Below are 22,222 nucleotides of genomic sequence, written 5' to 3'. Positions count from 1 at the left end.
ACATTAGGGTTCACGCTTTGTGTTGCACATTCTGTGGGTTTTCACAAATGTATGGCACATATCGACCATTAGAGTAGCATACAAAGTAGTTTCATTGCAGTAAAATCCTCTGTGCTCTGCCTATTCATCCCTCCCTTACTCTCTAACTCCTGGCAACCACTTTTTACTGTCACCATGGTATTGACCTTTCCAGAATGTCATATTGTTGGAAACATTCAGTATGTAGCGTTTTCAGATTGATTTCTTTCACTTAGTAATATGCATTTAAGTTTCCTTTCATGGCTATATAGCTCATTTCTTTTTAGCACTGAATAATATTCTATTGTCTGGATGTACCACAGTTCCTTTATCCATTCACCTACTGAAGGACAATTGTGGTTGCTTCCAAGTTTTGGCACTTATGAATAAAGCTGCTATAAATATCCATGTGCACGTTTTTGTGTGGATATGTTTTCAGCTCCTTTGGGTAAATATCAAGGAGTGTGATTGCTGGATCATATGGTAAGAGTATGTTTAGTTTTTTAAGAAATATCCAGACGGTCTTCCAGAGTGGCTGTACCATTTTGCATTCCTACCAGTAATGAATGAAAGTTCCTGTTGTTCCACATCCTCACCAGTATTTGGTATTGTCAGTGTGTTGGATGTTTGCCATTCTCATAGGTGTGTAGTGGTAGCTCATTGTTGTTTTATTTTTTTCATTGTTGTTTTTAATTTGCAATTCCCCAAGGACTTAAAGCACTTTTGAAGACAAGGATGGGATGAGGTTATAAGGAAAATCAGTACTACCAAAAGATTAGTGAGCAACGTTGTGGCATTTAGTCCTCTTTTGAGAGGCTGTGGGGAAACAGGATACATTTAGTGCTTCTCCTCTTTAGCTGGTGGTGTCTGTTTTCAGACAATAACTCTTCCAGAGAAGCGGTTAAAGATGGGGGTGGGGTGGGGTGGGGTGGGGTGGGGTGTGGAAGTGCTGAGGATTCCTCCGAGGCCTGGGAAGGAAGTTGCTTCCCAAGTTTGAGGCAATGCCTCAAAGTACCCCACTGGCACTGACAGAGAAGTAAGCCTTCCAGGAAGTTCCAGCAGCCCCACTGGGCAGCCAGTGGGAGAGTCAGTTCCTGACAGTGGAAATCAGCCAGACTGACCAAAGCACTTGGCGGGCAGCTGTATTTAATGTGGCTGTGGGGGTGGGGGTGGCATCAACAGGCAGTCTCTGGCAGTGGCTGCATGAAGGTTTATGATTGTCACCTCAGTCAGAACATTGCATGTGGCCCTCAAAGCACCATAGTACCTCTCGGACCTGACCTCCTACATCCCCTCTCCCTCATTTACTCCCCTGCAGCCACACTGACCTCACTATTCCTCAAACACACCAGCAATGGTGCCACCACAGGGCCTTTGCACTTTCTGTTTCCTGACTCAGACCACTCTCCAGATAGCTGCATGACTCTCCCTCACTTCTTCATATATTTTCTCAAATGTCACCTTTGTAGTAAAGCCTTCCCTGGCCATCCTATGAATATTGCCCACTCTGGATCCCCTTTACCCTGCTGTACTTTCTCCCCGCTCCCCCCCACCCAGCCCCATGGCTGTTAGCATCTTCTAACATACTGGATCATTTACTTCTTATGCTTATTGCCTCTCAGCCCCACTGGAATGTCAGCTCCACAAGGGCAAGGATCTTTGTTTTGTTCATGGTGTTTAAATCTTCAGTAGCTAGAATCATGTCTGGCGTAGAATGGAGACTCAATACTTGTTGAATGAATGATTTACCCTTTACTGTATCCCTAGCATGCAGAATAGTATCTGGCATACAGTAGGGGTTCCCCACAGATGCCTGATGAATGAATTGGAGAAATAGGGGTAACCTGGTGAGGATGTAGCTTTCCAAGTTGTTGGATACTTTCTCTCTCTGCTTGATGCTACAAACATGGAGATTAAGAGGTCCCAGTGTGGGAGTGGAGGGGCACATCCCCCGGCTGAGGAAGCAACGTCAGAAACGAAGGGCCTACCTGTATATTTCTCCACCAAGCTCAGCCCCACGCAGTAGTCCCAATCACCCAAATACTTCACTTCTCTCTCAAAAGGCAGAGAAGCTGCTTCTTGAGTCTGCTGCCACGCATTCCTGGTTCAGTGTCTGGACAGTTTTTTAACAGAGGTTGCACCCTGCCAGGGAAACTTCTGGAGACTTGGCAGAAGAGGCAGATGCTTTTTCACCCCCATCTTGCTCAGACCCTGTGATGTGGAAGAAGCCAGTCTGGACAAATTGTACAGGTCACGGTCCCCAGCTTGTGAGTGGTCTGTGGAGAGTTCATGGGCTCACAGAAGCTGTCATTGCAGTAACCACTGCCTAAGGGGCAACACTGGCAGCAAGCACAGCAGCCGAGAAAACTGCACAGACACAAAGGGTATTTGTACACAATGAACAAGGGGCAGATTGGGAAAGCTTCCTGATACTGTCTACGCTTCCAGGAATGTAAGCAGCCCTGTCCTCAAACTGAGGGATCAGGAGGGATCCTCTCAGGGCAAGCATGTAAAGCACCGATGATCTGCCCCGGGGGGACCAGGCGCTCTGCCGAGGGCTAGGCCTTCTGGACACAGGGCTGTATTCAAGAACTTCAGGCCCCATTTCCAAAGGCAGGCTCGGGAGAAACATTAACTCTAGGAAATCAGATCTGGTGAAAGATCTGTTTTAAGTGTCATGGCGCACAGAGGAGATGGAGGGATTTGTCTGAAACTGCCAGGTTATGCCACGTTCCAGGGCAGACACATGGGACCAGGGCCATTCCCCGAGGAGCTTTCTGTCCTTCTCAAGGGCATTACCAAGATGGATTTATTATGATTTGGAGAAAGGAGGCGGCCTTCTTGACTGGGTGAAGCACATAACAGCATAGGAAAGTGATTTCTGGGTGTGCCAAATTGGGAACCTCTAGAACTCCCAACCCTTCCCAAGATTTTTAAAAAATATTTATTTTTGGCTCACTCCAGGTCTTTAGTTGCAGCACGTGGGATCTTTTTAAATAAAGTTATTTATTTATTTTTATTTTTGGCCACGTTAGGTCTTAGTTGCTGCGTGCGGGCTTTTCTCCAGTTGCAGCGAGCGGGGGCTACTCTTCGTTGCGGTGTGTGGGCTTCTCATTGGGTGGCTTCTCTTGTTGCAGAGCACGGACTCTAGGTGTGCGGGCTTCAGTAGTTGTGGCACGCGGGCTTCAGTAGTTGTGGCTCGCGGGCTCTAGAGCGCGGGCTCAGTAGTTGTGGCGCACGGGCTTAGTGCTCCGCAGCATGTGGGATCTTCCTGGAGCAGGGCTCGAACCCGTGTCCCCTGCATTGGCAAGTGGATTCTTAACCACTGCACCACCAGGGAAGCCCCACGTGGGATCTTTTAGTTGTAGCATGCGGGCTTCTTAGTTGCAGCACTCATGTGGGATCTAGTTCCCCGACCATGGATCCAACGCGGGCCCCCTACACTGGGAGCGTGGAGTCCTATCCACTGGACCACCAGGGAAGTCCCCTAACCCTTCCCAAGATTAAAAATACAACTCAGCCTGGAATACCAGGGCAGCATGTGCAATCACGATGATGACTTGAGAACGAGCAACTGGGGGTGGGGGTTTGTTCTCTGGTATCTGTCGTAACAACCCTGTTTGGCTAATCTTGAAAACAGAGTTCTGGAATTAAGCAGGGACGATTAAAAAAAAAGTAAATCGGTCTGTGTAAGTGTCCCTCATATTGGGGTTACTATACTGGAAGGTTTTCTAATCATCCCTTGCCTTACTAGGCACACTGATCTGGCCAACTCACTGTCTTTCTATACCTGCTCATTTTGGCTCAAAAGGGTAGTCTGCCTCTGCTTGGCAAGGACAGAAGCTCACCTTTATTATCCTGCTTGAGGGGGAAGTGTTTAAATTCTCCACAGCTGTGCCGTGTTCTGAAGCATCAGGAGTTTATACCAGAAGCCTAGATCTAACTCAAATACCATTAATTACATCAATGACTTAGTGACTGGGGATGATTTAGAAACACTTGGGCCTAAAGTTCTGACTTCCCCTGATTTTTTTTCTTCCCTTGTTGATTTTGTATCTTAGGCCATTAAACAGGAAAAAGGATTCTCTGGAACCCTTTAATGGAAAAACGATAACCTTTTTGAGAACCCAGTTACCTGGAGCAACCAGAGAAATTCTACCCGAGATAGACAAAATTTTTTCACCTTCAAAGTTTTGGGACTAAAACGGGGGCCCCGAGATTAACTGACTCCTCTGGAAGTAGTGCTAACACGTCCCATTGGTGGGGAGAAGCCTCCCTTCCACTTGACTCCTGTCACAGGCTCAAGATATCCTCTGGGCATCTGCTCTGGACCAAAAGTAAAAGCAGAGCCTGCTAGATTCTCGCTCAGAAAGTTGTCCAGAGATGTGGTGTTCCAGAATCCCTAGTCTCTGCTCGGGGACAGTGTTCAGAGCTTCTGGACTCCGACAGTGAGCTCGAGAGCGGATGGATCCTTCCACTTGGTGAGCAGCCCAAGCTGGGCGGTGGGGCTGAAAAAAGGACTGGTTCCCACCTCAATCAGCGCAGCTCCCATCTCCACTCACAGCTCAGCACACCATTTATGATCTCTTGTTGGTTTTTTTTTTGCGGTTCGCGGGCCTCTCACTGTGTGGCCTCTCCTGTTGGGGAGCACAGGCTCCGGACGCGCAGGCTCAGCGGCCATGGCTCACAGGCGCAGCCGCTCCGCGGCATGTGGGATCTTCCCAGACCGGGGCACGAACCCGTGTCCCCTGCATCGGTAGGCGGACTCTCAACCACTGCGCCACCAGGAAAGCCCAAAACTGGTTTTTATTATATACTAAGTTCTGGTAAATACTGGGTTTGTTTCTAGCCTCCCTTCTGGTCCATCCTGTCCCAGGGCTGCACTGCAAGTGGAGGGCGGAACCACGACCGCCCCCCCCACCTTCGTGAAGGCAGGCTTTTCACACTGTACGGGATTGGTAACAACCTGGGGGATGGGAGTGTGTCCACAGGTCAGTCCTCCGAGTCGCTGGGGCCCATGTACTGGCAGATGGCATCATAGTGAAGCTCCACCACCTGATTCTCTCTCTGCAGCTGCACAAGAGCCCGGCTCTGCTCTCTGTCCCGGTCCAGCAGACGGCCCACCTAGAGTAGGGGCGGGTGGAGTCAGCAAGGCCAACCCAGATTCAGGGACATTCCCTGAGTGCTCCCATGCCCATTCCCAGGTCTTGGACTCACCCTTCCAGCCCATGGCCCCAGCACCACCATCACCCGGTTGCCCTGGACCTTAGGGACCAGGGTCTCCAGCATGTCTTCCCTCAGGCCTGTGGACAAGGAGAGGGGAGTGAGGCCCGCAGCAAGGGTCAGCCCAGTCAGGGTCCTGTCAGAAGGGCCTTTCCTGTATTTTCTGGTGCCACTCTGTGCCTGTTGACAGATGCGAGGCCCCCACATCCATTTCACAGAGGAGGAAACCTAAGGAGCGGTTCCTGGCAATAGTTGTAATAAAGGGAGCATTTATGTATGATGATGATGGGTGGGGGTGATAACAGATACCATTTATTGTGGGCATGCTGTATGCCCGGCCCTGCACGGGGAGCTTACACACATCCCTACAAGGGACCAGTTATAAGAGGGAGAAATAGGTTATCTCCATGCTAATTTTGCAGAAGAGGAAAGTGAGGCTCAGATATTCACCATCATGGAAGCGTCTAATGATCTGTTAGAGGATGCTGGGCCTTGCAAAAAACCTAACCCTGTCCAACCTCCCGCCTTTAGCCAGGCTCTTGGCCCAAGACAGCCCTCTCGATCAGCCTCCAGGATGATAATGACCCAATGGCCATCCCTCAGACTCACCTTCCAGGACCTGGCCTTCATCTGTCCGACACACACAGGTATCTGGGCTCAGGACATCTTCGACTGTCATCTGGGGAAAGGGCCAGGGGATATGAGAATGTTAGAGAGCTAAGTGGGACCAGTCCCTGGGGAGGAAGCGGACCCAGGTGCAGGGCTCCCACCTTGGTGTTGTAATACTGGCCACCCTTGTGCAGCTTGTCCACAAACCGCACACGCAGGTCCCTGTGCAGCCAGTGCTGACTCCTGGGAGCTGCTTTCTCACTCTTGGCTGCAGGCTCATCCTGTCTGTGGAGCGGGGCCAACACCAGGCTTAGTTCTTTATCAGAGGCACATTCTGGTCATCCCACCTTTGCCGATGTCTTAAAACCCACTCATAATGCCATTCCTAGTTCCTTCTAGGCACGTGCCTTGCCCTAGAAGCCTTCTCTGACCGCTGGAGCCTCCCCACAGCCCTGACCCCTACCTCCATCTGAGATGCTCAGGGTCCCACCGGTCTGGATGGTGTTTCCGCTTCCTCGCTGAGTCCTCCTGCCGGACGTGGAGGTCCTGATCCTGAAGGGCCTTCCATGACGAGGCTGTTCCATTCTGTTGCCTTGGGGAAGTTTTGCTCACCTGGCCTGTTCAAGGGGGTGTGGGGAGAACCAGGAAACAACCTCAATGTCTCCCTCTCTTCCCTTCCAGGCCACACCTCAGCCTCAGGCCACCTCCCAACTGCCAAAGTGCCCGTCTCACCATCAAGCCTTTGTCTGGGCTATTAGAATGCTCTCCCCTTCCTTTCAACTGTCTCAGCCTCCTTCAGGAAGCCTTGCTCAACCACCTTAGCCCGTCCTGTCAGTGCTTACCTGAGTCATCTGCCTAGGGCGGGCTAGGGACTCCTGGAGGGCTGTCGGCTCCCATCTCCTATGTGCCAAACGGATCCATCCTACTGACGTGCCTAGAATGCCTTCCTCCCCATCATGCCCTAGTCCTAGCTGCTGTCAGTCCCTAGCAAAAGAGAGGTTCACCACCCCAAAGAGACAAAGACATCCCAAGGGTAGGAACTGGTTTCCACACTTGTTCCTTCTTCCTCAGAAAGAGGCTAAAGACCCAAGGGTACTAGATCAACCTCTCTTCAATCAAACTGAATAAACCACTATGTTCATTCTCACCTCTTAACTCTGACCAGAAGTCACTCTTGCCAGGCAGACCACTGTCCTGCCCCTCTGCAGATTTAACCCTCGCCCCAGGAATACTTCTCCAACTCCCCCAGCTAGGTTAAGAGGCTCACTCACTCAGATCCAAGGAGTTCTTGTCAAACTCCTGCTGGGAGACAGGCCGCAGGCAGTACTCACTAACAGTCACCACGCGGCTCCCCACAGCCAGACGGACCATGGCCCGAGCATTGTCAGGGTCGAGGCCTTCCACCTAAAGTGTTGGGGGGGAAGAAGTGAGTGGACCTGACCCACGTTCCTAGGACCACGCTGTCCACCCTTACTTCTAATAGGCCTGACCCCTGTGCCTCTCCCGGCAGACTGTGGGGCTTGGATACACTTTAAGTATGTAATCCTCAGGGACTTGTGGCATATGGCATTCTCTCCCTTTTAGCTGAAAACTGAGGCTCAGAAAGGCCCAGCAAGTAGTCCTGAGTTATTGAATGAGGTGGCAGGCCAGGCAGTCCTGAAAGACAAGGACTTCCAGCCTTCATACCCCAAACCCACTTCTGCCTCCCTCTGACCCTCATGTCAATTTTCCGTGCTGCCTGTCTTGGGCTCCAGGCACATCTTGGTTCCTTACCTTCCCATAGAGGCCTCGGTGAGGGCCAGAAAGAACCACCACAGCTCCTCCAGGCACCAGTCCTTGAGGCTGGTCTTCCTTATCCTTCTCTTGCTCCTCATCTGGCCTCAGCAGGTGGTGGGGGCCGGTGGGGGCCAGGGCCTGGAACTCAGTCATGTTGGCGCCCAGCCCTAACCCCTTGGGCCTCAGTGAGTTGACACGGGGCTTCACCACTCTGCAGGAAACACAGAATATGGGCTTGTTGGGGGGATGCATGGGTCTTCAGCGCTCCGTTCCCCACCCCTACCCCCAACCACCACCCAAATCCCAACCTATCAATATGTTTGAGAGTATCCTTCCCAATCTCATATTAGGGACTATTTCTGACCTGCAGAAATGGCAATTTTATTTGGTTCAACCTAATAACCTACGGTGTATAACATCTATGACACAGTATTTACAGTGGGATATCAGGCAGATCCCAACAACCAAATATACTAATTTTTCTACAGGGGAAACCATGACTATTCATACCAAGCAAGAGAAACAGATTGTAAAAAGCTCAATGTCAATTCAGTTCCCATTTGGCTGCCAAATAGTTTATGGAAAAAAAAGTTTGGTTTTCAGAATTCTTTAGAGTTTGGAACTGTGGAGAACGGATTGTAATCTGTATGATCATGATAATAGCAAGTGTTTAGCCTATGCTTATCTGGGGCCAGGGCCTACTGTAAGTGCTTTATGTGTATCATTTCACTTAACTCTCACAACAGCCCTGGGAAGTCAGTACTGTTATTATCCCCATTTTTCAGATAAGGAAGCTGATGCCCAGAGAGGCAATCTTTACAGAATAGGATCTCTTAATGGAGTTTCAAAGGGCAAATAGGAGGCTTAAAGAGTAGTGGAAGGGGCTACTGAAATACATAGGGTGGTAATGTGCCCTCTCCCTGCCTGGATGGTTCTGGGTGGGCGGTAACCATGGGGGTCTGTTCCCTGGCCCGTCTGCTGTCCCCTGCCCCGACCCTAGAAACTCACTGATTGAAGGTACGGCCGATGCCCTCGCCAGGTTTCCAGCCCATGCCCCGCAGCATGGCCAGCCCATAGGCCTCTACAGGGACTGCCTCATAATCAGCCTCCTCCGGCACCTATGGGTTTAGGCAGAGGAAGGACGGTCAGGCTTGGCTTACAGTGGGCCCTCTGAAGTGTACTTGCTATCACCCACTGGGTGACCTTCGAGACTTCTTTTCCAGTCAGCTCAAGGGTGAATTTTTATTTCCTCTTGCCATCCCTCACTTTATTCCTCCATGTTTAGTCCTTGGACAAATCTTTATAAAGCACCTATTCTGTGCCAGCTACCGTTCTAGGTGCTGGGGATAAAACAGTGAACAAAGTAGACAAAAACTCCTGCCCTTTGTGTGGCTTACATTCTAGTTGTAGAGACAGAATAAATAAAATTCATAAAACATGATATGCCAGGTAGTGGTAAGTCATATGAAGAAAAATAAAGCAGGCTAAGGGGATGCAGAGGGCTGAAGAAAGGAGTGTCACTGAGTTCATATTTGAGCAGAGACCAGAAGGAGAGACAGAGGGAACCCTGAAGATAAGAGTCCTCCAGAGAGAACAGTAAGAGCAAAGGCCCTGAGGCAGGACAAGATCTGCTATGTGTGGAGAGCATTATAAAAGTCAATCTGACTGAAACAGATGTGGAGGCAAAGAGGGGTGGTAAGGGATTAATCAGGAGAGCTGGGCAGGAGCCACGATAGGGTGGCAGCCACAAGGGGACCAGTGAGGAAGTTACTGCAATAGTCCAGATGAGAAATGCTGGTGGCTCAGACCAGAGAAGTGGTAGTGGTGATGGTGAGAAGTGGTCAGATTCTGGTTGTATTTTGGAGAGGAAGGATGGATGGAACTGTGATCAACTGAGATGCAGAAGGCTCTGAGAAGAGGGAAAATTAGAGAAAGGAGGCCAAAGCTGGAACAGGAAGGAGAGTGAAGTGAAGGTTTTTTTAAGATGAAAGATACCAGAGGATGTCTGAAGGCTGATGAGAACCATTCAGTCGAAAGAGTCTCTCTGGTTTGGGGCTATAGGAGAACTAGGACCCAAACAAGCATTGCCAAAAAATTGTGAACGAAGAGGTGAAAAGTAGGGTCCATGGGTATGAAAGACAGACTTGGTTACTTCTGTGGACACACCCCTCACCTCTCCTGTTATCACCTCCCATCATCACTCCCTCAATTCTTTATATTCGCTCTAGACACACCACAGATTGTCACTGATGGACACACACCACACCGATTTTCTGCCACCATGCCACTGTCTGGGTGGTTGCTGCCATTAGGAGCACTCACCCTCCTCTTCCCTCTCACTAAACCCTACCTGTCTTCCCGGCCTCGCTCCTACCACTCTGATCTGAGTCTCCATCACCTCTAGCCTGGACTGCTGCTCTCCTTGCCTCCACCTCTGCTTACTAGTCTGTTCTGCTTGTAGCAGCCAGAGAGAGCCTGTCAAATCATAAGTCTTGTCCCTTCTCTGCTCAGAGCCCTCCCATGGCTCTCACCTCACTCAGAGTAAAAGCCAAAGTCCTCACCATGGCCCACTTCTGACCTAACCTACTACTCTTCCCTGTCACTCATTCCACTCCAGCTACGTTGGTCTCCTTGATGTTCCTCAAGTACTCCAGGAAGAGTCTACCCTCAGGATCTTTATATTTCCTGTTCCCTTTGCTCAGCTCCTTCAGATAATCCCAGAATCCAAGTATCTTTTCACACCCCAATATCTGGATTCATTTGTTAATGCTTCCAAAAAGGATGGAAGGAGGCAGGGCGAGGCAGCAGGCCTTTAGTACACACACAGACTTTGCCTGCTATGTGCAGGGACACAAGTCCTAGCAGACAGGGCAGTGAGAGACTGGAGAAGGAGGGAGGCCAGGGGCCAGCTCACTGTCTCAGCCCGGGGTTCGCTGTCTGCCCCTTCCCCGATGGGGGTGCATCCTTTCCGGATCATGGGGATAGCGAGCGTGGGGTCGACACCCGCATTCTCTCTCTCCTCCAGAGACTTCGTGGATTCTAAAGAAGAATGGGAGGGAGCAATGAGGTTCCACCCTATCCTTCCATTTTCCTCCCCTTCTTCCTTCACTAGGGCAAGGCAAAGGAGGGAGCACTCACCCTCAATGAGCTCCTTCACAGCCTGGGACAGCATCCCATCCACCAAGACCTCAGTATGTGTGGATGGCCCAGGGGCCTGGGTCGGTGGCTGCCTGAGGTGGCCATGCTGGATCAAAGGGATGACAAGTTCCTTGGGGGCTTCTGAGGGCTGCACACTGATGTGGACACAGAGGGGTGAAGTTGGGAGAGTAGCACAATCAGTGAGTTCTGAGCCACAACCCTTCATTCAGAAGAAACACAAGAGCCAAACACACCCCCAGCCCCATTGACTACACCCTCCCTTCTCCTGTCTGGCTCTCCTGTTATACCTCTGGTGGTGCTTTCTTTTGATTCTCTCCCCCACCCCCAACTCTTAAATGTCAGTGCCTTCGAGGACTCAGTCCTCAGTTCTGGACCCTCTGTTCATCTCAAGACCCACTTCTGTGGCTTCCACTATGACCTAAAAATCACCATCTTCAGCCCAGACTCTCCCCAGCTCCGGGCTCCACACCAGCCTCCTAGATGGTTGATTCTCTTCTGGAAGTCCCTCCCTCAGACTTTCCTTTCCGAATTAAGCTGACGATAGCCTCCCCCAACCTGAATCTGCCACTCCATCCTGCTCCCCGTATGGGAGAAGCCCCAACGCTTCACCTGGGACACTAGGAGTCCTGTCATTCTCCCCTCCTTTCCTTCTTTCAGAACGCACGCTCCTCAGGGTCCCCAAGTCCTAAAGACACACCCTCTCAGGAATACATTCTCTCCTCTCAATCCCCTCGGCCAACAGGTCCAATTTCCCCACCTCCCCCACTAACTCCCGCCTTCTGACCTCCACGGATCTTCTCCGGCTGTGCTTCAGACTTCCCAGGCCACTGTCACCAAGAAAATCAACTCAAGATTCCACCCTCCCGCAGGCACCCACCGCACCGCTTGCCAAGGGATGAAACACCCAGCGCTTCACCTCTGCAGCTCCCTCCGTTTCTCGGTCTTCAAGAAATCCTTCTCCGGAGCCGCGTCTCCCGCCAGCCATCTCCGGGCGGACGTGCGACTGAAGGTGAATGAAATTGGGGCACTGGAGGCTCCCGCAGGCCACAAAACACCATCTTTGGCGTCCGCCATCTTCCCCTCGTCCCAGGCCGGCGCGCTGCTTGCTGGGAAGTTTAGTTTGCGCTCGCTTTGCTGGGGCTTGACCACCAGCGCTACAACTACCTTTCCCAGGAAACACTGTGGCACCGCCAGGCGAAGGCGGATAGGGGCAGTAGGAAGTAATTGCCGCTCTTTTTACTTCACAAGAGCGCGTGGCGTACAGGGAAATGTAGTTCTTGGGGAAGGTAGGCGTGGTGGAAGGTGGCTTCCTTCTTGCTAACTCGTCACTCCTTCGTGTAGGCGTTTATTGGTCGCCTACAGTGTGCACGTTACTGTGCCCTACTGGTGTGGGAAATGTAGGTAAAATAAATCATTAAAAAAAAATATGGCTTCCCTGGTGGTGCAGTGGTTAAGAATCCGCCTGCCAACGCGAGAGACACGGGTTCGAGTCCTGGTTCAGGAGAATTACCACATGCCGCGGAGCAACTAAGCCTGTGCGCCACAGCTACTGAGCTTGCGCTCTACAGCCCGCGAGACACAACTACTGAGCCCACCCACCTAGAGCCCATGCTCCCAACAAGAGAAGCCACCACAATGAGAAGCCCACTTACCACAACGAAGAGTAGCCACCCCCGCCCCCCGCTCGCAACAACCAGAGAAAAGCCCGCGTGCAGCAACAAAGACCCAACGCTGCCAAAAATAAATAAATAAAATTAAATAGATTTATTAAAAAAAAAAGAAAGAAAAAAATCTGTGAGTGCCAGTTGTGTACAATAATAAATAATAGACATGTAAGTGGTACCTACAAGATGACAGATTTAATAGTGGACAAACTCTAGATTCAAATACAGTTGACCTTTAGATAACACAGGTTTGAACTGCGAGGGTCCACTTATACGTGGATATTTTTCACTAAATAACCTACTACAGTACTACATGATGCAAGATTGGTTGAATACGAGGATGCAGAACATGGAGAGCAGACTGTAAAATTATACGGGGATTTTAGGGACTTCCTTGGTGGCCTAGTGGTTAAGAATCCACCTGGGGGGTTGTGTGGTGTGATGAATTGGGAGATTGGGAATGACATATATACACTAATATGTATAAAATGGATAATAAGAACCTGATGTATAAAAAAATAAAATTCAAAAAAAAAAAGAATCTACCTGCCAATGCAGGGGACACGGGTTCGAGCCCTGGTCCGTGAAGACCCCACATGCCGCAAGCGCCGCAACTATTGAGCCTGCACTCTAGAGCCCGCGAGCCACAACTACAGAGCCCACGTGCCACAGCTACTGAAGCCTGCGTGCCTAGAGCCAGTGCCCTGCAACAAGAGAAGCCACCGTAATGAAAAGCACACGCACTGCAATGAAGAGTAGCCCCCACTGGCCGCAACTAGAGAAAGCCTGTGCACAGCAACGAAGACCCAACACAGCCAAAAAAAAAAAAATTATATAGGGATTTTAGACTGCGCTGGGTCAGTGCCCCTAATGCCTACATTGTTCAAGGGTCAACTGTATTAATAAAATAGTCTGGCCTCCTCTCTAGAGGTTCCAAGTCTAGTGGGGAACAATGACACTCAAAACAGATTTAAAAAAAAATAGTTCCTACCAACTTTAAATATGTTGTGAGAGCCAGGTCCTAAGCCCTCAGAAGATTAATGAGACAGACGCCTCTGAGTAGGACCTTAAGAGTTTGTGAAGTAGAAGAGTGATACTTAAACAAATAGTCACAAGAAAGAATACTACAAATCCGCTAAAAATTCATCCCAAGGAAATCATCCAAGATGTGTAAAAGTATTTTTATATGAGATTCATCAGAGTATTATTTATTGTAACAAAAGCTTGAAGACCACTTAAATGAACAACAAAAGGGGATGGGCTAAATGAATTATAGCACGTGGTTTGGGTGGAATGAATATACTAGAGCCTTTAAATGTGAAGCTATACATATAATTAAATGAAATGGGGACATAGTCACAATGTTTGGAAAGTAGAATAGTATGGTGGGTCAGAGGTTGCTCTTGAAAACAGGAAGCCCAATATTCAATCAATTTTGTGGCCATGTTTTGAGGCTTACAAGCCCTGGGCATCCTGGGATGGGCCCTGGTATCTCAAGGGAGAAGCCATTTTGGTTTTCAAAATATACAACAACAAAAAAAACTTTAAATTTTTATTTTGAAATACTTTTAGACTAAAAGAAATGTTGAAAAAATAGTACAGAGAGTCCCTGTGTATCTAGATCCCCCCTAAACATTTTATATAACAATAGTATAATTATCATAATCAGGAAATTAACATTGATGCAATACAATTAACTAAATGATAATTTTCTGTTCCAGGATTCAATCTGGGATCATACTTTGCATATAATGCTAATGCCTTTTTTAAAATTTTTATTTTATTTTATTTATTTTTGGCTGCGTTGGGTCTTTGTTGCTATGCACGGGCTTTTCTCTGGTTGTGGCGAACGGGGGCTACTCTTCGTTGAGGTGCGCAGGCTTCTCTTGTTGTGGAGCACGGGCTCTTGGCGTGTGGGCTTCAGTAGTTGTGGCACGCAGGCTCAGTAGTTGTGGCTCGTGGGCTCTGGAGCGCAGGCTCAGTAGTTGTGGCGCACGGGCTTAGTTGCTCTGCGGCATGTGGGATCTTCCCGGGCCAGGGATCAAACCCGTGTCCTCTGCATTGGCAGTACGACTCTTAACCACTGCACCACCAGGGAAGCCCCGGTAATGCCTTTTTAAGTCTCCTCCAATCTGTGAAAATTCCTGTTCTTTCCTTGTCTTTCATGACCGTAACATTTTTGAAAAGTACAGTTCAGTTATTTTGTAGAATGTCCCTCAGTTTGGGCTTCTCTGATGAGTTCTTACAATTAGGCTGAGGTTATGGGTTCCTGGCAAGAATGACACAAAGGTAATGTGCCCTTCTCATCACATCATATCAGAGGGTTCACAATATTATATCTTATTACTAATGATGTGAACATTGCCTGGGAGGTGAACTGTCCATGGCTGAAGTGATACCCATTTCCTGAAGCAGCCACCTGAGATAGTGTGCACAATACAGGCTTACACAGGCTAGGGCCAGAGGTCCCTGAGGGTCTTGCCTTCTGGGTTGGTTCACACCTGGTCTCTGACTCACTCCTGACATGTGCCACAGAGCTCATGCCAAGTCCTGATGCAAAACTTTGTGGTGAAAATGTAATGGGAGAAAAGACACTTTTTTTCCTATCTTTCCTTCATTCTGAAAACAAAATCAGGAAATTTTTTCTCTTGTGCTCCACAACAAGAGAAGCCACCGCAGTGAGAAGCTCACATACCGCAACGAAGAATAGGCCCCACTCGCCACAACTAGAGAAAGCCCACGTGCAGCAACGAAGACCCAATGCAGCTAAAATAAATTTAAAAAAAAAAAGCAATATAGGGACTTCCCTGGTACTCCAGTGGTTACTCCAGTGGTTAAGACTCTGGCTTCCACTGCAGGGGGCATGGGTTCAATCCCTGGTCGGGGAGATCCCGCATGCCAGGCAGTGTGGCCAAAAATTTAAATAAATAAATAAAAATAAAAAAGTAATGTATATCAAAGGTATAGGGACAATGTACTCAATACACAAAGAACTCCTGTAGTTCAATAACTATAAAAGGCAAGCAACCCCCAACTGAAAAATGGGCAGTGGACATAACTAGGTGGTTCACGAAATGGGAAATACAAATAGCCATGAAGCACATGTAAAGATTCTCAACCTCACTAATACTCAAAGCAATGCAAATAAATAAATAATAAAATGTTGTTCTTCATTTAACTCATTGGTAAAGACCAAAAGTAAAAATGACAACTACTTCTGTGGTAAGTTCTCTATGCCAATTGCCCAACTAAGCACTCATTTAGTCCTCCAAAGGATTCTGTGATGTAGGAACTATTTTAAAAATCCATTTTACATATAAGAGAACTGCAGCACAGAGAGGGTAACTGAGTTGGCCAAGATGACAAAATAGTAAGTACTATGGATGATGCCCAGAGTTACTAAAGATGGAAGAAAATGGGCACGTTCATACACTGCTGATAAGGGCACAAATTGATTCAACATTTATCAGGGGCAGTATAATAATATCTATGCCTTTCCTGACCCAATGACTCCATTTCTAAGACTAGATCTGAAGGAAAGAATGGAAAATTGGGGCAGGATGTTCTGTATGCTAATGAGTGAATGTATGTCATACTTTTACTAAAAAGGTTTAAAAATTCTTCATGGCTTGACAAGGAACAATAGCTACAATATTTTGTTAAATGGAGAAAGCAATTTGAGGAATATGTAGGGGATTTCTGGGAAATTAATAACATTCTCTTATTTAACCTGGTGAGAGTCACACAGGTACTGTACTGATTTTACAATTTGTCAAACTGTTCATGTATGTTGTATGCATGTTCTTCTCTATTAGGTATATTTCACTTTTTTAAAAAATAGAGAAGCACTTCCAGAATAGTAGCACTAGGAGCTTGGTAGACCTTGTCCTCAACAAAGCAACCCTAACTACTGAAAATTATTTTTTAAAACAACACTTTAAAGTCTCTGGGAATTGCGTAAGGGCATACAGGAAATGGCGAAACATTTGTTCAAGAAACTCCAATAAATCACTGTAAGAACACCAAGAGTCTGGCACTTGAGCCATGACTTGCTCCCTCCTTGAACCCCAGCGCAGTGTGACAAAAAGAAGCTCTACTCCAGGACAGTGTGGCCAAGAACATGGGGCTCTCTCTCCCTCCAGTTCCCAGTCTACAGCAGTGGTTTCTCCTCATGAGGGGTAGGCTACCAGCTTGTCTCATCTCCTCCAGCCCCATGTTACAGAAGCTCTATTCTGGGAATGCATGACTAATAGGTCTGGGGCTCTCTTCTACCACCCAGACCCCATTCTTAGGGTGGAAGCTTTACCCCAGTGTGGCAGACCAAGCATACTGGGCCCCAATTGCCCACTCCACAGCTTACTGTTAGAGTGGGGGTTCCACACTGGGAAAGACAAGCAGATAATACCAAGGGATATAACCTCCCCAGCGCCCTGCTCATAGAAGATCGAGTGTCAGTCACTCCAAGAGAAGTCGGCTTCTGATCCACCCCCAGCTCTTGAGGGGGAGTGCAAAGAACAGAGAGTTTAATAGCTCTCCTTAAGGGGACTGATTTACTTGGACAGAAAGTCAAGAAGTTAAAGAATAAGGGCTTTATGAGCAATTAAGAGGCGGCTGGTATCTCCAAGATAGCAACAAGCAAAACAGAGAGAAACAGCTAAGAAGAATCCTTCTAGGGTCAGAGCAAGCCACAAAGACTGCTCTCAAAGACTACACCATACTTATACCTGAAACACTGTAAATCAACTATTCTTCAATTTAAAAAAAAGATTAAAAAAAAGACCACCCCGGGCTTCCCTGGTGGCGCAGTGGTTGAGCATCTGCCTGCCAATGCAGGGGACACGGGTTCGAGCCCTGGTCTGGGAAGATCCCACATGCCGCGGAGCAACTAGGCCCGTGAGCCACAACTACTGAGCCTGCGCGTCTGGAGCCTGTGCTCCACAACAAGAGAGGCCGTGATAGTGAGAGGCCCGCGCTCCGCGATGAAGGGTGATCACCGCTTGCCGCAACTAGAGAAAGCCCTCGCACAGAAACGAAGACCAAACACAGCCATAAATAAATAAATATATATTAAAAAAAAAAGACCACCCCATATTTTAATTGAAAAAGGGGCCTGACTTTAATTGAATAAGACTTTAATTGGTTAACTGGAAAAAATTATGCACCAGGGTACTGTAAAAAATTAGTACCGGTTAAGCTAGGTATGGTATCAATACAGGCAGACCAGCCAGAAATTAAACCAGGAGATCAGGGAAAGAAACAAAGAGAGCCTGGATAAAAGCAAGGTCATTCCAGGGTGACTGTGCTCATGCCCAAGGCTGAACCCTTTGAAGAAGGACATCAGGTGGAAATAGATATGACTAAATTAGTCCAGTCAAGTCACTAAACAAATAAACAAGCAAATGAAAACAAAAATGGGCAGATCAGTATCTAGAGTTGCTATAATATATTATCTAAAATGTTCAGTGAAATATGCAGAGAAACAAGAAAATGTGACCCATACATGGCAGGAGCAGGCAGAACAGGAAACAGAAACTGTTAGAGGGCCCAAATGTAGGACCTAACAGATAAAGACTTCAAAGAGAAACAGGAAGGAAGGGGGCAGGGTACAATCTTTAAAAGAATGACACACCAGTTGAGGATAAGACATAAACTGGTTAGAACCAACTAGGTCCAAGATGGCAGAAGATTCAACTTCCAAGAGACCTGGAGCCTCATTATATGCTCATTTTAATATATTAGCATAAGCTAAATGACACACCCATAGGCACCATGACAGTTCCGAGGCTAAACATAGAAGGCCAAAAAGTAGGTGGTAGCCAAATCCTGGAAATCCTTGCCCCTTCTCCAAAATAGTTGGAATAATCTTCCCACTCATTAGTCTACAAAATTACCCAGCCCATAAAAACTAAATACCGCATATTTCAGGGCCTCTCGCCTTCTGAGCTGGTCCACACTCTGTCTGTGGAGTGTATTTCTCCCAGGGCCACTCTCACCTTTTGAGACAGAGTGCATTCTGTCTATGGAATGTGTATCTCTCTAAATAAATCCACTTTTTACCTATCACTTTGTCTCTCACTGAATTCTTTCTGTGATGAGACATAAAGAACTAGAGCTTCATTAAGTCCTGAGACCAGGTGTGTGATTTCAATTAAAAGACAGTGGGTTTAAGTCCCAATCTGGGTTTCAGCTGGACTTGAGTTCCAGTCTGAGGTGTACGGTTTCAAAAACAGCTATTAAATTTGTTCAAAGAAGTAAGAAATCATGTATAAAGACATGAGAGGAAAAAGTGATGTGATGACACGAGCAAAGATAAAGAGATTGGAAGACGCTATGCTTCTGGCTTTGAAGATAGAAAAAGGGGCCACAAGCCAAGGGATATAGGCGGCCACTAGAAACCAGAAAAAGCAAGGAAACTGATTCTCCCCTAGAGCCTCCGGGAGGAATTTAGCCCTAACAACACCTCGAATTTAGGAACTCTGACCTCCAGAACTGAACCAAGATGGCGGAGTAGAAGGACGTTCTCTCACTCCCTCTGGTGAGAACACCAGAATCACAACTAGCTGCTGGACAATCATCGACAGGAAGAAACTGGAACTCACCAGAAAAGACAACCCACATCCAAAGACGAAGGAGAAGCCAAAATGAGACGGTAGGAGTGGCGCAATCACAGTAAAATCAAATCCCATAACTGCTGGGTAGGTGACTCACAGGCTGGAGAACACTTATACCACAGAAGTCCACCCACTGGAGTGAAGGTTCTGAGCCCCACGTCAGGTTGCCAACCTGGGGGTCTGGCAATGGGAGGAGAAATTCCTAGAGAATCAGACTTTGAAGGCTAGTGGGATTTGATTGCAGGACTTCGACAGGACTGGGGGAAAAAGAGACTCCACCCTTGGAGGGCACACAAAAAGTAGTGTGTGCATCGGGATCCAGGGGAAGGAGCAGTGACCCCAGGGGAGACTGAACCAGACCTACCTGCTAGTGTTGGAGGGTCTCCTGCAGAGGCGGGAGGTGGCTGTGGCTCACTGTGGGTACGGGGACACTGGCAGCAGAAGTTCTGGGAAGTGCTCCTTGGGGTGAGCCCTCCCAGAGTCCGCCATTGGCCCCACCAAGGAGCCCAGGGGGGCTTCAGTGTTGGGTTGCCTCAGGCCAAACAACCAACAGGGAGGGAACCCAGCCCAACCCATCAGCAGTCAGTGGATTAAAGTTTTACTGAGCTCTGCCTACCAGAGCAACAGTCAGCTCTACCCACCACCAGTCCCTCCCATCAGGAAACTTGCACGAGCCTCTGAGATAGCCTCATTCACCAGAGGGCAGACAGCAGAAGCAAGAAGACTACAACCCTACAGCCTGTGGAATAAAAAACACATTCACAGAAAGATATACAAGATGAAAAGGCAGAGGGCTATGTACCAGATGAAGGAACAAGATAAAACCCCAGAAAAACAACTAAATGAAGTGGAGATAGGCAACCTTCCAGAAAAAGAATTCAGAATAATGATAGTGAAGATGATCCAGGACCTCAGAAAAAGAATGGAGGCAAAGATGGAGAAAAGGCAAGAAATGTTTAACAAAGACATAGAAGAATTAAAGAACAAACAAACAGAGATGAACAATACAATAACTGAAATGAAAACTACACTAGAAGGAATCAACAGCAGAATAATTGAGGCAGAAGAACGGGTAAGTGACCTGGAAAACAGAATGCTGGAATTCACTGCTGTGGAACAGAATAAAGAAAAAAGAATGAAAAGAAATGAAGACGGCCTAGGACCATCTTCCTTCCCAAGTCCAGGAAGCACAGAGGGTCCCATACAGGATAAACCCAAAGACAAACACGCTGAGACACATAGTAATCAAACTGGCAAAAATTAAAGACAAAGAAAAATTATTGAAAGCAGCAAGGAAAAATGACAAATAATATACAAGGGAACTCCCATAAGCTTAACAGCTGATTTCTCAGCAGAAAATCTACAAGCCAGAAGGGAGTGGCAGGATGTACTTAAAGTGATGAAAGGGAAGAACCTACAACCAATATTACTCTACCTGGCAAGGATCTCATTCAGATTCGATGGAGAAATCAAAAGCTTTACAGACAAGCAAAAGCTAACAGAATTCAGCACCATCAAACCAGGCCTACAACAAATGCTAAAGGAACTTCTCTAAGTGGGAAACACAAGAGACGAAAAGGACCTACAAAAAGAAACCCAGAACAATTAAGAAAATGGTAATAGGAACATACATATCGATAATTACCTTAAACGTGAATGGATTAAATGCTCCAACCAAAAGACAGAGGCTTGCTGAACGGATACAAAAACAAGACCCATCTATGTGCTGTCTACAAGAGACCCACTTCAGACCTAGGGACACATACAGACTGAAAGTGAGGGGATGGAAAAAGATATTCCATACAAATGGAAATCAAAAGAAAGTTGGAGTAGCAATACTCACATCAGATAAAATAGACTTTAAAATAAAGAGACAAGGAAGTACACTACATAATGATCAAGGGATCAATCCAAGAAGAAGATATAACAATTATTAATATATATGCACCCAACATAGGAGCACCTCAATACATAAGGCAACTGCTAACAGTTATAAAAGAGGAAATCGACAGTAACAAAATAATAGTGGGGGACTTTAACACCTCACTTACACCAATAGACAGATCATCCAAAATGAAAATAAATAAGGAAACAGAAGCTTTAAATGACACAATAGACCAGATAGATTTGATATTTATAGTACATTCCATCCAAAAACAGCAGATTACATTTTCTTCTCAAGTGCGCACGGAACATCCTCCAGGATAGATCACATCTTGGGTCACAAATCAAGCCTCAGTAAATTTAAGAAAATTGAAATCATATCAAGCATCTTTTCTGACCACAACCCTATGAGATTAGAAATGAATTACAGGGGAAAAAATGTAAAAAACACAAACACATGGAGGCTAAACAATATGTTACTAAATAACCAAGAGATCACTGAAGAAATCAAAGAGGAAATCAAAAAATACCTAGAGACAAATGACAATGAAAACACGATGATCCAAAACCTATGGGACGTAGCAAAAGCAGTTCTAAGAGGGAAGTTTATAGCTATACAAGCCTACCTCAAGAAACAAGAAAAATCTCAAGTAAACAATCTAACCTTATACCTAAAGGAACTGGAGAAAGAAGAACAAACAAAACCCAAAGTTAGCAGAAGGAAAGAAATCATAAAGATCAGAGCAGAAATAAATGAAATAGAACCAAAGAAAACAATAGCAGAGATCAATAAAACTAAAAGCTGGTTCTTTGAGAAGATAAACTAAATTGATAAACCATTAGCCAGACTCATCAAGAAAAAGAGGGAGAGGACTCAAATCAATAAAATTAGAAATGAAAAAGGGGAAGTTACAACAGACACCGCAGAAATACAAAGCATCCTAAGAGACTACTACAAGCAACTCTATGCCAATAAAATGGACAACCTGGAAGAAATGGACAAATTCTTAGAAAGGTATAACCTTCCAAGTCTGAAACACGAAGAAATAGAAAATATGAACAGACCAATCACAAAAAATGAAATTGAAACTGTGATTAAAAATGTTCCAACAAACATAAGTCCAGGACCAGATGGCTTCACAGGTGAATTGTATCAAACATCTAAAGAAGATCTAACACCCATCCTTCTCAAACTCTTTCAAAAAAGTGCAGAGGAAGGAACACTCCCAAACTCATTCTATGAGGCCACCATCACCCTGATACCAAAACCAGACAAAG

The 22,222-nt window shown here is 46.9% G+C and overlaps 1 protein-coding gene across 2 annotated transcripts; it reads right to left on the bottom strand.

Moving 5' to 3' along the window:
• Nucleotides 1-4,805: 4,805 nt before the first annotated feature.
• GPKOW (G-patch domain and KOW motifs) lies at nt 4,806-17,144 on the bottom strand. Of its 2 annotated transcripts, XM_033849214.2 has the most exons (12): nt 11,702-11,840; nt 11,570-11,612; nt 10,765-10,919; nt 10,541-10,665; nt 8,635-8,744; nt 7,624-7,837; nt 7,122-7,254; nt 6,314-6,467; nt 6,012-6,135; nt 5,851-5,920; nt 5,236-5,321; nt 4,806-5,142 (listed from the first exon to the last, which is right to left on the bottom strand). In XM_033849214.2, the coding sequence occupies exons 3-12, from the start codon at nt 10,796-10,798 to the stop codon at nt 5,011-5,013; spliced, it is 1,182 nt and encodes a 393-aa protein (XP_033705105.1). In that variant the 5' UTR covers nt 10,799-10,919; nt 11,570-11,612; nt 11,702-11,840; the 3' UTR covers nt 4,806-5,010. The 2 variants fall into 2 exon arrangements, with proteins under 2 accessions (XP_033705105.1, XP_033705104.1); XM_033849213.2 differs by lacking the exon at nt 11,570-11,612 and having other exon boundaries at nt 11,702-17,144.
• Nucleotides 17,145-22,222: the final 5,078 nt, after the last annotated feature.

This window comes from Tursiops truncatus, chromosome X (genome assembly GCF_011762595.2).
Source record: "Tursiops truncatus isolate mTurTru1 chromosome X, mTurTru1.mat.Y, whole genome shotgun sequence".
Lineage (NCBI taxonomy): Eukaryota > Metazoa > Chordata > Mammalia > Artiodactyla > Delphinidae > Tursiops > Tursiops truncatus.
This window is presented reverse-complemented; position numbering and strand designations above follow the sequence as displayed.